The 19932-nt window shown below is 44.6% G+C and overlaps 1 protein-coding gene across 2 annotated transcripts in view; it reads right to left on the bottom strand.

Annotated features, from left to right (window-relative positions):
• Positions 1 to 16329: 16329 nt before the first annotated feature.
• Spmap2l (sperm microtubule associated protein 2 like) overlaps positions 16330 to 19932 on the bottom strand; it is a 41569-nt gene continuing 37966 nt past the window's right edge. The window contains exons 7-9 of one of the 2 annotated variants that reach the window (XM_034508701.2): positions 19621 to 19752; positions 18209 to 18384; positions 16330 to 17752 (exon numbers count right to left, since the gene is read on the bottom strand). In XM_034508701.2, the coding sequence (XP_034364592.1) occupies positions 17638 to 17752; positions 18209 to 18384; positions 19621 to 19752 (423 nt within the window). In that variant the 3' untranslated portion in view covers positions 16330 to 17637. The remainder of the gene's footprint in view (positions 17753 to 18208; positions 18385 to 19620; positions 19753 to 19932) is intronic. The other variant, XM_076938703.1, reaches the window with a different exon arrangement.

Genomic DNA, 19932 nt, shown 5'->3' with positions numbered 1-19932 from the left:
TAGGTACTATGATCTCAAATCCTTAGGGGTGGGTATAGGTTTAAAGGAAGGAAGAGAGAGAGAGAGAGAGAGAGAGAGAGAGAGAGAGAGAGAGAGAGAGAGAGAGAAGAAATGGAAGGAAGACAGGAGTGAAACCAAGTATTAATTTTTATCTTCCTTTATGGATGTATTTACTCATTCTTACCCAAAAGAGACAATGAAAACAAATAGTGCATGTCTGTTAGACTGCTTTGACTACGAGTGACTATCTTAGCTGAGAATGGCAAATCTGACTCCTGCTTCCTTTACAACGGAGGCAGGGGTTTCCAGATTTAGTTAGGCAACTCAGGTTCTTGAGACTCTTCTTTTCTTCTTATGGTCACACAATAATAGCTTCAGCTCCAAGCACTGCTTCCTGCACTCAGTAGTCAGTGTGCAAACACAAGGAAAAGTCCCAGCTTCCTCATTAGACATCTCTTCACTTATTTTATCAGAGAAAGAAAGCCTTTCCAAGCATCTCCCCATCATTTTTATCCTTCCTTCTCATTGTTAGGCATCGGGTTAGGTGCCCATCTCCATACTTATAGCTGGCAAATCAGAAAAATTAGTGTTAATAGTAGGAACTTATTGAATATTTGATAAATGGACAAAAAGCGTCCAGGACCACCATGGTTTTCTTAGACAGCATGCTCCTGGGGGCCCATCCTCCTAGGACATTCAATTGTTTGATAACTGGAGAAAACTGCCTTTTTCTTCCTAAGGAGGAGTTAAAGAATGAGAGGAGCAGTCATTTGCAACATTGTTGCTTCTTAAACCAGGGAATGGCTCAGGGGGAAAAGCTACTGTTTCCTAAAGGTTAATAAAATGCCTTAAGATCATAGAAAGGGCACGCAGACATGGCTCAGTGGTGAAGATGTTGGCTGCTCTCCAGAGGCCCCAGGTTCAATTCTTATCCCTTAAAATACCAACACACAAAATAATAAAATAAACCTAAAATAATGTAAGGCTGGAGAAACTGTTCATGCAAAAGTATCCCATCAGCAAAGAAAAAAGACATACAAAGATGCTTTGGAACCTCAGTTTAGACATCCTTCTCTTCCAGATTCGTCATCTACATAGAGTAGACCTCATTTCCGTGTATTATCCCGTGTATTATCAGGTGAGCCCTTCCTCTGAGTACTACGATAGTTACCATGCTGGCTTATAAATCCTTGTGTATTCACTCCAGTGATAGAAGGCTTACCTCCCGACTCCTGCATACAGAGACCAATCTCCTGGCTGTCTTTAGTCTGCTGGCAAAGTGTTGTGGATCCAGAAGACTGCCAAAGGATACTGGCTCCCAGGATGATCACATGAACAGAGCATCCATCCTCCCACCAGTCCAAACCTAACTGAGATGAAATGCAAGACGAATACGTTTTTCTTTGTCTAAGCTGCTAAGGATCAGGTATTTTGTTATGTGGTCCTCCAACGTCAGCAAGCACAGCTCCCTATTAGTCTAAACCCCCTCAAAGTGAAGCCACGCCTACTTTGTTCTCCATGTTGTTCCTTGCCCTCCCGATTTCTTGGTTTTTATTCCATCAAATCTTTTCCACCCACGGGCTCTGACTTCTGAAGAAGAATGAATAAGAAAAGTTCCTTCTTTAATGGGTGGATTTGACTAGGGCCCTGTGGTTTGGGCCGTCATCTCAGCCACACATATATGCCAAACTATAGACATGGCAGCCAACAGGCTTGGTAAGAAGCTAGCAAGGGAGGACATAGCACACCGGAGGCCAAGACCACAGAGGCCAAGGTTAGGCCTTGTTAAACAAACCACGGTGTGTGAGTCAGATCATTAAAGAGGACGCACAGGCATGTGTTTGCACTAGCATGTTCTTGGCTCTTTAGATCTTGCATTTCTGCCTAGAATGTCATAAACTATAAAATCCGGGGTTTGCAGAGCAGAGGGTTCCAGCCCACTTGGATGGACCCCAACTTTTGTTCTAACACAGAACAAATGAATGTTGGCCCACAGTTGAAACACAATGATTGAATCCAAAGAGGCAAGGGAAAGCCTAAGATTCAGGTCCTCCAAAATAATTGAACATCCCAATTCCCCATGAAAGTTAGAACACGAATGGGCAGGAGCAAAGGGACCCATTCTGTGAGCCGTGAGCACTACAATGCTGGGAGAGGACAGGAAGTAGCAGACAGGAAGCAAGAGTGGTCACTTTATCAGACACAATAGCACACACCTGTGATGGCAACACTCAGTGAGTTTGGTCAGAAGGCTCACACATTCCAGACCAGCCTGGACTATGTAGGAAGGTTCTGACCAGCCCTGGCTACATAATGAGACCCTGTCTAAAGTAATCACAACAATGAAACAAACCAAACTAAGAAATCATTTCCATAATGGGTACAACCTGTAGGCTGTGAAGCTCCAGGTCTGTGATGCCCAACTTGGCTACAGAATAGAATCACAAGGATGCTTTCAAAGCTGCTTTTGGTCTTGAGCCTACCGTAGAGATTCTGGGTCCACTAGGGTCAGAATCAGAATTTCCTCTTTCTTTCTTTCCTTCTTTCTTTTCTTTCTTTCTTTCTTTCTTTCTTTCTTCCTTCCTTCCTTCCTTTCTTTTTGTTTAATTGGATATTTTCTTTCTTTCTTTTTTTTTTTTTTGGTTTTTCGAGACAAGGTTTCTCTGTATAGCCCTGGCTGTCCTGGAACTCACTCTGTAGACCAGGCTGGCCTCTAACTCAGAGATCCACCTGCCTCTGCCTCCCAAGTGCTGGGATTAAAGGTGTGTGACACCACCGCCCGGCAGATATTTTCTTTATTTACATTTCAAATGTTTTCCCCTTTCTAGGTCTCCCCTTCTGAAACCCCCTATCCCATCCTCCCTCCTTCTGCCTCTGTGCAGGTGCTCCCCACACCTACCCGCTCACTCCTGTCTTCCCCCATCTGGCATCCCCCTACACTGGGGCATCGACTCCCCTCAGGCCCAAGGGCCTGTCCTTCCACTTATGTCCAACAGGCCCATCCTCTGCCACATATGTGGCCAGAGCCATGGGTCCCTCCATGTGTACTCTTTGGTTGGTGGTACAGTCCCTGGGAGCTCTGGGGGGTCTGGCCGGTTGACACTGTGGCTCCCTCCATGGCTCTCAGGTGATGAGCGGGCAGAACACTACCAAGCCCCATGGAGAAATGTTATTTAACCATATAGAGAAATAGCTTTTAATTTTTGTTGCTTTGTTATTTTATTGAGTCATTTAGGGAGCACCAGCATTAATGAATGGAAACTCTACTCATCATTTGAGACTTTGCCGCTGGTTAAAGAAGTCATAGATCATCTCCGAAGAGAGTTCAAAAACACTAGCAGCAACCTGCGAGCTCTTGCAGCTGGGTGTGGTAAACGCTAACCAGGAAGCTGATTCAGAGCACTGGACTTGCCCTGCTAGAGGAAAAGCACCAGCCGGGGTGGCTCTAACACAGCCCCAGATGGAGCTGACTCTGCCAGGACCTGAGCAGCTGGCTGAGTGAACCAAGCCATTCCTGCTCATTCCTTCATCCTCTCTCGCAAGCAATCCATTGCGTTGTCTATTCCTGGTACAAAATAGTTATCCCATAAAAGGCACGTAGCATCTGAGGTCAAGGACCTTCTAATCTGCTTTCTGCACTCTTATTGTGCCCTTGGAGAAGAAACAACAGAAGAAATCCAACTTCAGAACACCAGGGACATCTATATCATTTAATAACACTAGTTTATCTCTTTGGAGCCTGAGACTTATTTGGGGTTGTGGTAAGTGATACCCAAAGGCTACAAGTAGATTGAATGTAGTTTCTTTTAATTTCAGTAAACATTGACGGAACGGCTTCAGTGTGGCAGATTCAGAGCTGGACACTGAGATGTGGGGCTGAGGGAGGCTTTCACCACACAGACTCACCCAGCCTCTGGCCTTTGTACTGAAGCTGAGTACACAAAGCCCATGTTCCTTCCCTGCCTTGACTGGTACAGTTGCTCCTCTGGGTTGTGTGCAGCATCAGAATGGAACAAAGTGTAAAGACCATGCAGAAGTGTAGAACACTTGAGTTAGGACCTCAGCCCTTTTCACTGAGAGGTATGAAGGGCAGAAGAACATTATCTCATGTATGCTGAGATGTCCTTGTGGTGTCTCCTAGGCAGGTCGCACCATACATCCCAGAGCCTCTTAACTAGAAGGTGCAGGGGCCATGCCTATGACACAACTCTCCTGTTCTCCATTCCCAGTAGGCAAGAGAAGTTTGTCTAGGTGAAGTTAAGATTACATATCATGCTTTCCTTGGAAGGTGCTAGAAGTCTTAGAAGAAAAGCATTAACAACCTTCAAAGGCTTAGTGCTGAAGCGCTGGAGAACTCCGGCAGCCCTGGGTGAGGAGTGGTGGAAAGACCGGGCAAAAAGCAGATACTCTTTCCTCCTAGTGATGGGTCACAGCCTGGACCATGAGATTCTGTCCCCCAGAGTGAGCAGAAATCCCAGAGAACTGTATGCCAGTATAAATATGCAGCTTTGGGCTCCATGCCCAATTGAGTATGGAATGACTAATGCTCTCATGGAACAACTCTCAAAAAAAAAAAAAAAAGATTGCAGTGGTTTCCAGAGTATTGCCTCTGCAGGAGCAGGGCTGAACTGGGCAAAATTGAGCTTCAGGGTGAGCTCCTAACAATCACATCCATCCCCACCCACTGGGAGTCTGCAGTCTTTTCTCCTCCCATCCCCACCTCTTCCCATCCAAACTTACCTGCTTCACATCTCAACCTTTGGGGGGGGGGGTTCACTTGTTTAGCAATCCCCAAGTTCACATAAGGACATCAGCAAGCAGCACACTTGGACTCTAAGATGAGCATCTGGTGCCTGTGCTCAAGGTGTATATGCTTTGTGAGCTCTCGAATTCCCTCCTCACAGTACTGTGGTTTTTTTTAAATATCTGCCACCCCTTTTAATGGCTTGGACTAGAATCTTTCCATTTTATGAAAAAACAGTTTTAAAATTCCATCGAGTCTGGTGAAGTTTTTGTTCCAAGGTACCCAGTGTCTCCAGAGGTGACCAAGAATGCAATAGTTGGCAGAGCCGGGGATGGAAAGTCTTAGGATTTAGCAGCAAGTGTGTGGCTTTTGACCATGGGATAATCCTAAACTTTACTCAGAACTGACCAAGGCATCGGAGAGCGACACACCAAGAAACATACCTCAAATTCTACCAGGCTGAGAAAAACAACAGCAAAAACAACAACAACAACAACAACAACAACAACACCCTACTACTAGAGAGCTTAAAATTTACCAGGGGAGAAAAAAAAGCTACCGATAATACAATTGCCCCTCAGTGTCCATGGGGCTTGGTTTCAAAGCTCCATGTGGATATCTGAGCCAATGGATGCTTGATGGTTGTATTCGCGTACAACCCATGTTCATCCTCCCATATTCCTAAAACCTCCTCTGGATTATTCAAAACACTTAATACAAAGTGAGTGCTATAAATAGCTGTTTAAGGAATAATCACAAAAGGGGTCTGTGCCTGTCCAGCACAGATGCAGATGTTGGATATGCATGTAGAGTCCAGGCTTGACCACATGGCTTCATCTGTTTGGTTGAATTTGTAGTTACAGAATCTGCAGATACAGAGAGGCCAATTATAAAATATATGGCCAAGTGATCCTTTGAAGTGTGAGTTTCCTCCTTTTTTTCCCTTTCCCATTCCTTCTCTTCCCACCGAGCCCTGCCAGCAACTCTCAGGGAAAGAACGCAGCAAGAGGAAATGGGTGCAGCTTGGAGGTGGTTTTGCTCCTGATTCCAAAAGTTGAAATATTCCGAGTATTCTAGGGTTGAGGTGTTGTGAAGGAGGCCAAAGGAAGCGAATCTGTGTCATTTCCAGACTAGGACCAGACATCCATAGCGGGGAGTGAAAAGGGAGCTGAGAGGGCGTGGGCTCTAAGAACAGAATGATGAAGTCTGGCTTGGCAGCACAGTCACACAAAGGGTAGAAAACCCCAGAGAGAAGCGGTTGTGTGCAGGCTGGTAGGATTGGTGACAGCTGTCACACATCCCACATATCAGGCAGGGCAGAGAACTCGAGAAAGCTAGAGGACGTAACAGGAACACAGGGAGGGGACAGCACATCTCAGCAGTAACCAGTGTGGACCAGGACTAACGGTCTTCCTAATTCCATAGGCCAGCCCCCGATTCCCTCCACACATTATGTTGGCATTGAGGAGACTTCTGGAACACCAGAAGAATATGAAGCTATTTTCCCACTAGCTGGGTAGGAAAAGGCTCAAAGTCAGAAAGCAAGAATTATAAAGTCCTGTTTTTCATAGTTTGTGCCCAGGTTTCAAGACCTGGAAGTTGTCTGGTGGCCAGAAGGAACAGGATGCAGGTGTCCCAGGGCTGCAGGAGGTTGGTATTTAGCCAGGCTAAAGTCTCCTGGATTGACCAAACCAGCACCACAGAGAAGGACCCATAGACTTATCTATTTCTCTGCAAACGCATAGGTATGTCAGCAAAGCAACGCTTGCTTCAGATCAAAAGGATGCATGCTTCTCGATGCTGATCTTACCATTGCTTTCAAAAGCATGAATCACCATACAGTTGTCATGACTTAAAGCAGCTTCTTAAGTAGCTTCACATATGTCTGTTAGTGGAATGAATCCTATGGTGAGAATTGCTAAGATACGCTGTTTACTTAACAAACAGGCTGAGGGAGGCTTGGAACGGTTCCTAAAAGGTAAAACTGATTCATCTGCCCATGTGGAGAGGATACTCATGGGAGTCACTTAAAGGAGTGATTTTGGCAATGGATACAAAGTCTCTTTCACATCTGGTTCTTAATCTTTATGCCTTGCAAATAAGCTTGTTTCGGCCTGGTTGGATGATTCAAGATTTCCCCAGGAGTAATATGCAGCCAGTGTTCTTTGCTGCCTGTTTACTTAAAAAGAAAAGAAAAGAAAAATCTAGATTTGTTTGTTTTTCTTTTTCTTTTTGGAGACGTTGTAAGTTTACAGAGGAAAAAAAAACTAGGCAAAACCTACAACATCTTACATTAGTGAAATACAGTTGATAAGTAATTGATGAGCCAAAATGGTTAGGTTATTAATTAAAGTTCATAGTTGTTGAGGTTTTTATTCTTGGTGTTGTACATTTTGTGTAGTGGCCAAGTGTCCATCAGAATCATTTTGAGCAGTCATTGTTCTAAAAGTCTTCATATATATATATGTGTGTATGTGTGTGTGTGTGGTGTGTATGTTGAGATATATATATATATATATATATATATATATATATACATATATTTATATATATTTTTCTTTTTTCTTTTTTTTTTATTGGATATTTTATTTACATTTCAGATTTTATCCCCTTACCCCATTTCCCCCCCCTGCCCAGGAACCTCCTATACCATCCCCCTTCCTCCTGCTTCTATGAGGCTGTGCCTCCCCTCCCCCCCCCACCTCTCCTCACCCACGAATTCCCCCACACTTGGCGACCAGCCTTCATGGGACCAAGGATCTCTTCTTCCACCTATGCCTGACAAGGCCATCCTCCCCTACATATACAGCTGGAGCCATGGGCCCCTCCCCATGTGCTCCCAGGCTGGTGGTTTAGACCCTCTGGTTGGTTGGTATTTTTGCTCTCCTCATGGGGCTGCAAACCCTTTCAGCTCCTCCAGTCTTCTCTCTAACTCCTCCATTGGGAACCCCTTGATCAATCAGATCAATGGTTAGCTGTGAGCATCTGCCTCTGAATATGTCAGACTCTGGCAGACCTCTAAGGAGACAGCTATATCAGGCTTCTGTCAGCATGCACTTCCTGACATCCACATCAGCGTCTACCTTTGGTGACTGCACATGGGATGGATACCCAGGTGGAATGGTCTTCAGACGGCCCTCCTTCAGTTTCTGTCCCACACTTTGTCTCCATATTTGCTCCCTTGAGTATTTTGTTACTCCTAAGAAGGACCGAGGCACCTGTGTTCCTTCTACTTATCCCTCCTTCCCTCATCCCACTTCCCTCGTTCCTCCAGCCTGAAAACCTCCAATTTGGTTTTATTGATCACACCGCTCCAGAGATCATGGGAATCCAATGACTCCAAGCATCATTTATTGGTACTGGGAAGCCAGGTTCCACCCCTGAGCCACACCCCCAGTCTTTCACTGTATCTCTTTAAATTATGCTCCAGTCTTTAAAAAAAAAAAAAAAAAAATAATAATAATAATAATAATAATAATAATAAAATTTATTTATTTACATATATGAGTGTATGTACACCTGCATACCAGAAGAGGGCCTCAGATCACATTATAGATGGTTGTGAGCCACCATGTGGTTGCTGGGAACTGAACTCAGGTCCTCTTAACCTCTGAGCCATCTCTCCAGCCCTCATGCTCCAGTCTTTATCAGCAGCCAAGGGGATGCATTTCCGCAGCTGTGTGTGTTATTTTACAGTCTAGTGGCTTTGGATCCATGTGACACGGTAGCCCTATTTCTAGGTTCTAGCAGAGTCCACACACGCACTCTCTCACCATGTGTAAGGATGCATTCTGACAGTTTGAAATGACCTAGCTCTTCAACAGAAGCAACCAATACTAGAACACAACTTGATTTTTTTTTCCCCTCTTGTGAACTAAATGTTTTTAGTGTTGCTTTTGAGACAGGGTTTCTCTGTGTAGCCCTAGCTGCCTTGCCTCTGTAGAACAAGCTGTCCTCAAACTCAGAGAGTTGCATGCTTTTGTATCCTGAGTGCTGGGATTAAAGGCACGAGCAACCACCACCCAGCCAGGAGAACAGTCTTAGTTCCCCTTGTGCAGAACATTTGATTACATCAGACATTTACTCTGGATTTTTTTTTTTTTCCTTCACAATCCCATTTTTCATCAGAAGTTTTGGCCACATCATTACTGGAGTGTTATCTCTCTAGGATTGATATGATCTTTCCAAGGGAGTAACAGCAACAGAACAGCAAAGCAGTGACTACTAAGCCCAGAAAGTTTCAGCCCTTTTCAAATATCAGAGTCCTGACCTGGAGCATGAAGCCTGTCACAGTTTACAAGCTAAGGGGGGCCTCTTGGGTGCCAGCAGGAATGGATAGAAGCTTACAAATTAATACAACACAATTTTATACCACACTACTTTAAATGAGCAGATCAGAATTGCTTAGAACGTTTGTCCACAGCAGATGGAAGTCCCCAGCCAGCCCAACTGAAGTGCGCATATCTAAAAAACACTGTGAGAATGTTTTGCTCCTTTAAGCTACAACTGACTTTATCTTAAAGATAATAATTTTTTTTTAAATCTCCTTTGGAATGTATGCTTGAAATTTTCTTTACCCCACTCTTTATGGAAAGGCCCAAGGGCTTGGGCAACAGCAATTAATTAAACAGGGTTTCCTCTGAGTCGTGCAAGAATCAGCCTGATTCTCAGGGGCTATGTCCTTATTTGGGAGATTTTCCTTTGCATACATGGTTGTCAATGCTGAGGTCCTGTCCAGCCACTTCCCACGGAGGACTTACAGCCTCTGGGCTAAAGGAAAGTTGAGAGTAGAAACCTATGGAGGCTGCAGAAATCTACCTATCCAGTCTGAGCTGTGATTCTGCAGAGCTCATTAAATCTGCAGAATAAATGATGTTCTTCATGAGAATCCTGCAGCAGCTGCTTCTTAGATACCAAGGCTATGAGACTGGCTGTTTTGTTTTAACAAGTGAGTTACAGCAGTCTCTCACATAGTTTAGAGGTAGTCACCTTGCATGGTTTGCAAATACAGTCAGTCCCCAGTATCCCGGGTCCCAAATCCATACATTCAACCAACCACAGCTTGAAAATGTTTTTGAGGAAAAATAAAAGTGTGTTTCCTGAAGACCTGCAGGTTTCACAATTCCCTAAATGATGTAGTATAAAACCTTTCATATAGCATCAGGGCTTCTGATGCCCTCTTTAGTCTCTGTAGGTAACTGCATACATGAGTCATATTTTAGTCAGTGTTCTATTGCTGTGAGGAGACACCATGACCATTGTGACTCCTAAAAAGGAAAGTATTGAATTGGGGGCTAGCTTACAGTTTCAGAGGCTTAGTCCATTCTCATCATGGCAGGGGGCATGGTGCCACTGGCTTTGGAACCTCAAAGACCATCCCTAATGTTGCACCTACTCCAACAAGGCCACACTTACTCCAGCAAGGTCATACCTCTTAATCCTTCTAATCCTTCTCAATGGGGAGCCATTCTTATTCAAACCACCATAGGACCATACACATACAGAAAGTAATGAGAATAAATCTTAAACAGTTTTAAAGATTTGTTTATTTTTATTTTATGTTTATGGGTACTTTGCACGTGTTTCTGTGCACTACGAGTGTGCAGTGCCTGTGGATGTTGGGGCATCTAGAACTGAAGTTACAGAGGTTGTAAGCTGCCATGTGGGTGCTGGGAACTGAACGTGGGTCCTCTGCAAAAAGCAACAAGCGCTCATAGCTGCTTAGCCATGTCTTCAGTCCCAGTAAAAAGAAATCTTAAAAAAGTAAGAGTCAGAGGCTCTGGGTCTGGTGCTGTTGTCCTTTGTCTTGCCTCGAAGTGGGTGTGGACAAGGCTCCTCCAGGACAGCTTAAGGACTGTTGGTGCTGTCTTTCCTAATGGCTTAGGAAGGCTTATATTCTAAGTTTCTAGACTCTCCACTTGGATTTTGTAAACAGCACTCTATTGAGGTGCAAATGTTTTTAACATGTAACGAGACGTCTTCTTTTGAATGTGTTTGCATTTTTGAAAGAGGTAAATCCTTAGGTCATGGGAAAATAATTCTGGAGATGGAGTTTTGAGCGTCAGGAGGCTGGTAAGAGAGATGGAATCTGGATAGGACCATAACTATGAATAGAAATAATCAGTGAGGATTTACCATGCACAAACACTGGACCTACAGCATCCTCGTTGTCTTACTTCATCTTCACAGGAATGCTGAGGGTAAGTGGAGAGAATGTGAACTGAGACCAACGACACCCACGGCTTACTGTCTCTGTGAGCGTGATTTCCACTTTTCCCTTCAGAAATATGACTCCGGGAAGCTTGCCCACAAATATGAAACTACCAGTAACCTTTGTTACTATCCTAAAATATTTCATTAGCCTTGCCAGCTCTCTTAAGGCTCCTCCGGTCCCCGCCTTGCAGTATCTTGTCCTTTGTCTAATATTAATTAGCTCTTCCTCCTGAAAGGTCTGCCTTAGACCAGACCCTTCAAAACTCGTAAATATCACACACTGCCCTCCCCTTGGTGCATGCTACAAAAGCCAAGCTGCTGTATTTTGGGATTAGCTTTTTCTAAAAATGTACGGCTTTCAGAAACGTGTACTTTTGCCCAACCTTTTGGCATTAATAATATTCTTTGAGACCACTTAAAACTACTCGATCTGTTTTCCTACTGGTACTCAGCCTGTTTAATAACCTATGTTATCCTGGGTAACCAGTACATCAGTCTCTTTCCCTGTAAAACTCTGTTTAGAGGTCTGTTAAAAAGTATCTTTCTGAACATGGTGGTGCACATCTTTAATTCCAGTACTCAGGAGGCAGAAGAAGGGAGGTCAATAAGATGAAGGCCAGCCTGGTCTACATGCTGAATTCCAGGCCAGACAGGGCTACATAGAGACCCAGGCTCCAAAATAATAATAATAATGATGATGATGATGATGATATCAATAATAACAATGATTAATTTTGATAAATAATGATAAATGGCAATAATATTAATAATAATAAAATTGGCAAAATCTTTGAATGAATTGTATAGTTTGAATTTGAATGGTTTGAATAAAAACGGCCCCCATAGACTCATAGGGTAAGGCGTTATTGGAGATGTGGTCTTATTGGAGTAGATGTGGCCTTATAGGGAACAGGGTGTCTCCAGGTGTGGGCTTTGTTTCAGACGTTCAAGCAAGGCACAGTGTCACAAGGCACAGGTAGACTGCTGCCTGCCAGAGTCAGGTATAGAACTCTCAGCTGCTTCTCCGGCATCATGTCTGCCTGTGTGACACCACGCTTCCTGCCATGATGATAATGGACTAGATCTTTGAACTGTAAGCCAGCCCCAATGCATATAGAGCAAAACCTTTTGTTTGAGACAGGTAGACAGCACTGACACCAGACACATACAACAGATGACACGCAAACCACGGGGAACATACAATAGGATAGACAAAAGACACGGTAAAAGGAGAATTTAAATTTGGGCTCCTTCTTGGTCTAAACCACTCCAAGAGGGAAAATCTTTGTATTCTTTAGTGTGGCTTTGATGCACTGTGCCTCAGCCACCCATTAGCTCAGCTTTGTTTTGTTTCAAAGCTACATGATGGTCTTTGGGAGCCAGAATTTAATAACAGTATTATTCTTGCTTCCACTTTATTAATGATAAACACTGCTTCCCTCTAACGTTTGAAGTTACATGATACAGTCATTTATATTTTAACCTAGATCCAACCAATCACATGGCATTCATTCCAGAGAAGTCTCAAAATGGCTCCCTGACATTGGCTGTGTTTCAAGTCTGCCAAAGCCAGGAGGGTGGCACTTTTCAAACACTCCAAGTCCCACAGAATGTCTGCAAGCTTACACAGTACAGTTCATTCCACAAAGCTGCCTACCCACTGCGCTGTGTTCCTGGCATCTGGGTGTGTCTCCCTGCCCTCTTACCCTGAAGGCTCTTGCTCCCAGATCTCCATTCCCTGCAGCCAGCTTTCCCTATCCCTGGCTGCATGCCTACCTTATCTTGCAATCCCACTCAGAATGCCCATCATCCTGGAAGTCCTAGCAGGACACACCTTGGCTATAGGAACCAAACAAGCAGGCAGACGCATGCCACTGTGAGTGGAAACGTTCTTTCAACCGGGAACACCTCCCACGTGGAAAAGGAAAAGTCTCACAAAGTCTGTAAGAATGGATGCCTCTAGGCCCTTTCCTGGCAGCCTCTGGGATAGCTGTTGCCGAGGCTGCCAGGGGCCAGGACCTCCTCAGATGGGCTCTTCAGAACTCACAGACTTCTGAAGGTGGCAAGAAGAGTCAGCAAAGGTTGGGGAGAAGGTCCTGCCGTGACCCACATGCTTCCCCACTCAAACTGTACAGGCCCTTACTGTGAGTGGGTATATGTAAACTGCGCGGGGCCCGAATGAAGTATTACCTGCTCTTTTTTTTTTTTTTTTTTTTTTTTTAACCAAAGTAAGAAACCTGTTCACAAGCCCATGGAAAGCCGCCAACAGCTGGCAAACCACTGCAGTTTCCCCATTTGATGAGCCAAAGCCAATCTGCAGTCTTCCTTTCCATTAACTTATTCTAACTCCGTAATCTGTGACGTCATTTTGTAAAGTTTCAGTTGCCTGCATTCAGTCATATTTTGAAGCTATTAACTAGCGAATCCCTGAGATAAACAGTTTGTAGGTATCTCATTGTCTGCTGTTCTGACTATCAAAATAACCTCTCCTAATCCCCCTCTCCTCCGACCTGAGACGGGATTTACCTTTGTAAATCATATGTGTCACCCATCTGTAAGTCACTTAATATGAGGTCGGTTAGCACTGCCCTTGTGGGTATCAGAGTATTTGTCTTCAGGAAATCCTAATTTTACTTAATCATTTCCCCAAAATACAAGAATGCGGCAGGTAATTTAAATGTGATTTAAATGTGCTAAGGAGAATATGTGCTACGCTCCCTTTAAACAAAAAGATAAACAGTTTTAACTAAATAAGAAAAAGATTGCATGCGTGTAGCCAGCGTCTGCTATTTTGTGGGTTCTTTTTTTTTTCTTTTCCCACCCTTTCAAGCCCCTAACACTAGATAAGAGAGAAAAAAAGGATACAGGAGAAAGGGGCAGGGGTGACATTATCATTAGACTACTTTCTGATGAGTAGGGGCATCGCGTTCCTTGGGGCAAGTTTGATCTTCGCCATCAGGATACTAATTTCTTCTTCTTTCTTCTTTGTGCATGGCCACTTAACAGCCCTCAACCAACAGCAACCAACCAGCAGCCAATAACCCTCGCTGCCTCGCAGGACCCTAGCATTTGTATGCCCTCTGAAATGTCCCCAGAATTCTAAATGTCACACAATCGCAGAAACTATCTCCCACTGGTAAATCATGCCCCCGCTAGAGAATGAAGCAAGTCACAGTCAGGTGCTGAAGTAGCCCCATATTCCACACCTGGGATTGAAAGGAAGGCATATTCTTATATTTCTGTGGTTTTTAAGGAAACCAAAAGTGTCACTACACATGTAGAATGATCTAGTTTATGCCCTTTTGACATAGCAGAAGGTTAATGGTAGCCTAGTGCTATGTCACAGGCCTGTCGTTCTTATAGCTTTGTCTAGTCATGGAGACTTTGGGACCATCTCATACCACCGCAAAAAGGATGACGGACTATGCATGAAGCTATGGGGGGCACACTAACAGTTTGCATTATAATGTTCTGCTGTAATGATAGCTATTATGAATCTGAGGTCAGCTTTATCTTCATAGTGAGTTCCAGGACAGCCTGTGTAAAATTAATGTTGATGAAGGTGATGGTGATGATCTTAAATTAAACTATCTCGTATCTACTCATGTATAGTATACATACAAATATATATGGTTTATATATACATGTATATATAAAAATATACATGGTTTGGCACGTTCCTTAGTTTCAGATGTCCACAGAGCCTTGGAATGTATCACCCAAGGACAACGGGGAGTTACTTTTATAACAAACTGATTGAGCTGAAACTAAGAAGCTACCCAAGAATCCTTGTACGCTCTCTGTCTACAGTCCAGGCATGCCTTAAAAGGACAAAAGATCCTCTGTTCCCTTTTCTAATGAACTAAACTCAGTAGCTTCCCATTGCCTTTAGGATGGAGACTAAAATAGTGGACCTGACCTCTGGTGCTCCAAGTGCCTGGCTCCCATCCCCCAGCTTCCCCTGACATCTTACAGACCTTTCATTTAGGGCCATGCGGACATTCTTTCAGCCTATGGTGTGCTCTCCCATCTGTGATGAAGGATTTACTAGAAGGCTATGGGGAGTTCCTGAATCGGAGGACTTGCCAAGGGCCAGGAGACTAAGAGACGCTCAATCGTGACAGGTGGGAACACATCAGATGTCACCTCCTACCCCTACAGCCCTCTACTCATGACCCAAAGTTTTGGACAATGGCCACTAGGCCCAGATGGCTTGGTCACATATCCATCCTTTCACTAGGCCACTTTGAAGAAAAGTCACTTTTTTTTTTGAACAGTCTCTTGTATAACCCTGGTAAACTGGAACTTGATATTTATACTGGGTTGGCCTCAAACTCAGAGAGATCTTTCTGTTTCTATTTCCCAAGTGCTGGAATTAAAGGCATGAGCCACCACACCCAGCCCCATAAACTTTGTTACTTGGGTTTTTTTTTTTTTTTTTCTTTTAAAGATTTTACTTTTATTTCAAATGTGTGGGTGGCTTTGCCAGTAACATATGGAACCTGACTGGAACCGGAACCGGAACCGGAACTGGACCTCGTGCACGCATTCCCTGAGGTGGCCGGAAGAGGGGCTCAGACATGGTAGAACTGGAAGTACAGGCAGTTGTGAGCTGCCCCGTGAGTGCTGGGCACTGAACCTGGGTCCTCTGCAAGCAACAAGTGCTCTTAACCCCGGAGCGTCTCTCCAGCTCTCTTATTTATTTGTTCACATTATAGGGAATGGGGTTCGTGGTCAGAGCCTTGCGCGTTAGACAAGTGCTGCCCCCAACCCCAAGCTCTGTGTCATCCCCCTCCCTGTGTAAAGCTTGAGTAACTTGAAGGTAACTCCAAAGGGAAGAAGCTCTCCAAAGGGAAGAAAATCGCAGGATGACCAGAAACTCCAATACATCTCTGAAACACACATGTCCACTCTGTGGAATGCCTTGCTGTCCACTCTGCAATCACTTGGCCCTACTCAATGTTTGGGTTCTAGTCCAGCTGTCTCTTCAAAGAAAACCTCCCTCACTTTCCTAAGAGACGGAAGCATTCTATTCTGTAATTTCACAACATTACGTCATAGCGTTATTACTATGGCTGTGTTACCCTTATTTGTAACGTGGATGTAATGGAGATGAGCAGGCCATAAGAGCAGAAACTGGCATCTGATTGGCTCGCTGTGCTGTACCTCCCATAAGAGAACTGGCATCTGATTGGCTCGCTGTGCTGAACCTCCCATAAGAGAACTGGCATCCGATTGGCTCGCTGTGCTGTACCTCCCACTCCTTGTCAAAAAAACAGTCAACAAACAGTTGCTCAACGGAAAACCCAACCCACTTTCCTCATAGGTATTAATGATGCCGTTCCTCCCTCCCAGCAAACACAGTACGTTTTCATTCAAATTCATGCTTTATTATATGAATTTTTCTATTTAATCTTTACAGCACTGTGGAAGGACCTACTTTATATATAATGAAACTGAGACATAGGGAGTGAAGAAGTTAGTTTAAGCTCAAAAGCCCAGTCAATGGCCCCGGAGGCGTACAAACCCAGGTCCCTCTGACAGCAAACACAGTAAAAAACTACTGCTATAATACTGCCTCTCAACACCCTTCCATTCGCAGGAGCTCTTTCACTGTAAAATAAGATTCTGAGTAAATTCGTCTTCATGCAAACCTAGGTATGTCCCATAAAAGTTAAAATTTTTAAATAGTGGTACATGGAAAGAAGTAAATTCAAATACTCTAAGCAGATACAATTCGGTAGAAAGTTTTTTATGCTTGCTATTAAAAACAATGCATACACACACAAACACACACATATATACACACATGCACACAGACATACACACAAATATGTACACACAAACAAATACACACACACACACACACACACACACACACACACACACACACATATACACACTCCAAGACACGGTCTTTTTATGGAGTAGATCCTTTTGCTTCTGTCTCCCAAATGCTGGGAACAGACACGTACGGCATCACTAGCCTTTTCTTTTTTAAAACTTATTTATCTTTTTGGGATAGCATGTGACTGACTGTTGCCCACTGCTCTTGAACTCTTGGGCTCAGGTGATCCCCTCCTCCCCTGCCTCCCGGAGTAGCTGGAATTATAGATGCATGCCATGTAGATATCTCTTTTCTCTCCTTCATGGTGAGCGGCTGTGAGCGTGGAGCGAGGCAGGAGAGACCGGTAAAGAAGTTAAAGTAAGCTGGTCCCTAACGAAAACTATGAAAACCTTTCATCCCACCCAGAGAAGCTGTCTGTATCTCATTTTTGTAGGTGATGAAGGGAGACAGACAAGGCCGTGATAAGAATGACCTCGATGGCCAGGACTTTGTAGAGAAGGGCTGGAGACAGAATTCAGGAGGTATCGGAGAGCAAAGGGTACCCGTGAGAGATGGAACACAGTGCAGTGCAGAAAGGGGCGGGGCACTGAGATCCCAGTCTGAGAAGGGATAATGAGGCAGGCACTGCTTTCTCTTTTATTGCTGGGTGAGGTCCCCAAACTTGGTAAAGACAAGATCACACACAGTGCTATCTGACGCTCACAGCGGTGTTTCTTGAAGCCTCATGTTTGGGAGGTGATTGGTAAGATGCAGACACCAAGCCAGGGAACAAAGTTATCTTCCGCGTGGTCTAGATACATAACTCGTGTCTGTCTTGGGTGGCTTGCTGTAGTTAACGCACAATGGGTTCCGCCAGCTCCTTGATCCTGGAGGAACACTGTGCTTTCAAAGCAGAAGGCTTGACTTTAAAGACGTCTGGGTCGTAATATACAAGGTGCGCTGGACTCCTGGAATAGGAGAAAAAGAAACCAACATGTGAGGAAAACAGAAAAGGAATTGACATTTCCTAAGCACACCCTCGCCCCCATTCTAAGGAAGGGGCATATTATCGTCCCATTGAGATTTCAAGGCCTCCATTAAATAGATGAGAAAACGAAGGGTCAAAGATGCTATAAGCATTGCGGGGCAGTGGTGGCACATGCCTTTAATCCCAGCACTTGAGTTCGAGGCCAGCCTGGTCTACTGAGTGAGTTCCAGGACAGCTAGAGCTACACAGAGAAACCCTGTCTAAAAAAAAAAAAAAAAAAAAAAAGATGCTATAAGCATGATCTAGAGTCTGCAAGCTGTCAGGTTCCAAAGGTTTTGCTCTTTTCAAAAAAAAAGCTATGGTTTTGTTTTTAACTTTATATCAACTCCCCCCCCCCCCTTTTTCCAGGCCCCCAACCCTTCCCATCTCACTTTACCTTATGTGTGGATTAGCTAGCTCTTGGATCCTGTCAGACACCTGAGAATGAGTCGCAGCATAAGATACAGGCCATCGGGCGTCTCGGACAGGCTGATAATCTTCATGAACAGGTTTGGACTTTGCTAGAAATATTGTCCTTTCACTAGGATTGGCAACTAGGGCAGCAGGAGCTACCTGTAGCAAGCAAGCAAGCAAACAAACAAACACAAATAAAGCAAAGACACAAATGCCGTCCCAGGAGTCCCCGTGCCCCCGTCTCCCTCTCACTTCTCTCCTGCAATGCTGCAGTCGTGCTACCCGCTGACCCCCTTGTCTCCCCTCTTAGGCAAAGCAGCCCAGCCTTTCTCTGATGGTGCTGGAGAACAAACGGCTCTGAGCAACTTGCCTCCACCATCCCCACTCCTTTGTCACAGCCCCACACCCTGCACGGACTTTCTAAAGCTAAGTTGGAGCACACCACCCTCAGGTGTTAGCTTCCTCTGAGGAACCCTCATTTTGCTGACACTGGAGTAGGTTCCTTCCTGTATCTGCAGAACCTCCATAAAATTGGAACCTCACATCTCTGACCTTATCTTTCCCCCCTCCCCATCAGGACACTGTGACCCTTGGGAGCCACACAAGGCCTCTGTTCTGGCTCTTTCTGCCTTGGGACCTCTTCACTTGCTAGTTCTGCCTGAGACATCTTTCCTTAGCCTTGGCTGAGACACATTTTCCGAGTCTCTAGATTCAGACTGAGACCCTCATGGAGAGATCCCTGACCTGTAGAAACAGATCACCTTTTCTAATGGACCATTCTCCACAGTACTTATTTAATCTTCCTGTTTGTCTGTCTGAGACCGTCTTACAAGCCTCGTGCAATACAACTCAACTTTGCCTCAAATCTGAGATCCTCCTGCCTCAGGTGTCCTAAGCACAGAGATAACACATTTGTTTCACCGTGCCTGGCTCACTTAATCTTCCTCATAATATGTATCTACAGCACAAACTCGTCTATCATCTGCTTTTTCCACTACAGTATGAACTGCTCAGGGGACACTGTTTGCCCTATTGCTTAATAGGTGCCAAATGAATACATGTCGCCTGACCATTCTCCTCTGGTCTGACTTTGAAAGGCATGCCTTCCATATTGTTTCTTGATTGGTAAAAAACGAGAAGGCTGTTGCATAGCGACCAGCCAGTCCTCCCCATGGAGAGCAAAGACTCATACCCAGCTCGATAACTTCAAAGCCCACATTCTTTGCCCTCAACTCCTCCGACTTCCTCCTCATCATGTCGCTAGCCCTCCCTTCCCATTATAGGACACCTTCAACACTGTCTCTTCTGATGATTTTGGCCTAGGCCTTGTTGAAGCAAAACAGCGTCTTAGGAACAATCAGAAAGAAAGCCGATGAGGGGGGCGGGGTGGCTTACAGGACGGATGGGCAATTCACTCCTTTCTCTTTCATAGCATAGGCCCTCTATCTTAATCCTAGGGTGGGCCAGGTCTACAATCCTTGGACTTGCAACAGCACTCAGGGTAGAGAAGGAAATCTTGGTTTCAATCTAGGAAGGAAAGAGAAAACGGTACGTAAGTGCACGCCCAGTTCAGCATTGTAAAGCTCTCGACGGAGCTCCAATAACTCAACAGAAAGGGTGGGAATCCTTCAGTAATCCTGGACAGGATCAAATTCCATCTCACTCAAACTGGACTGTATGGGTTCTAGGCCAGCTATACATAGATTT

Source organism: Arvicanthis niloticus, chromosome 7, assembly GCF_011762505.2.
Source record: "Arvicanthis niloticus isolate mArvNil1 chromosome 7, mArvNil1.pat.X, whole genome shotgun sequence".
NCBI lineage: Eukaryota > Metazoa > Chordata > Mammalia > Rodentia > Muridae > Arvicanthis > Arvicanthis niloticus.
This window is presented reverse-complemented; position numbering and strand designations above follow the sequence as displayed.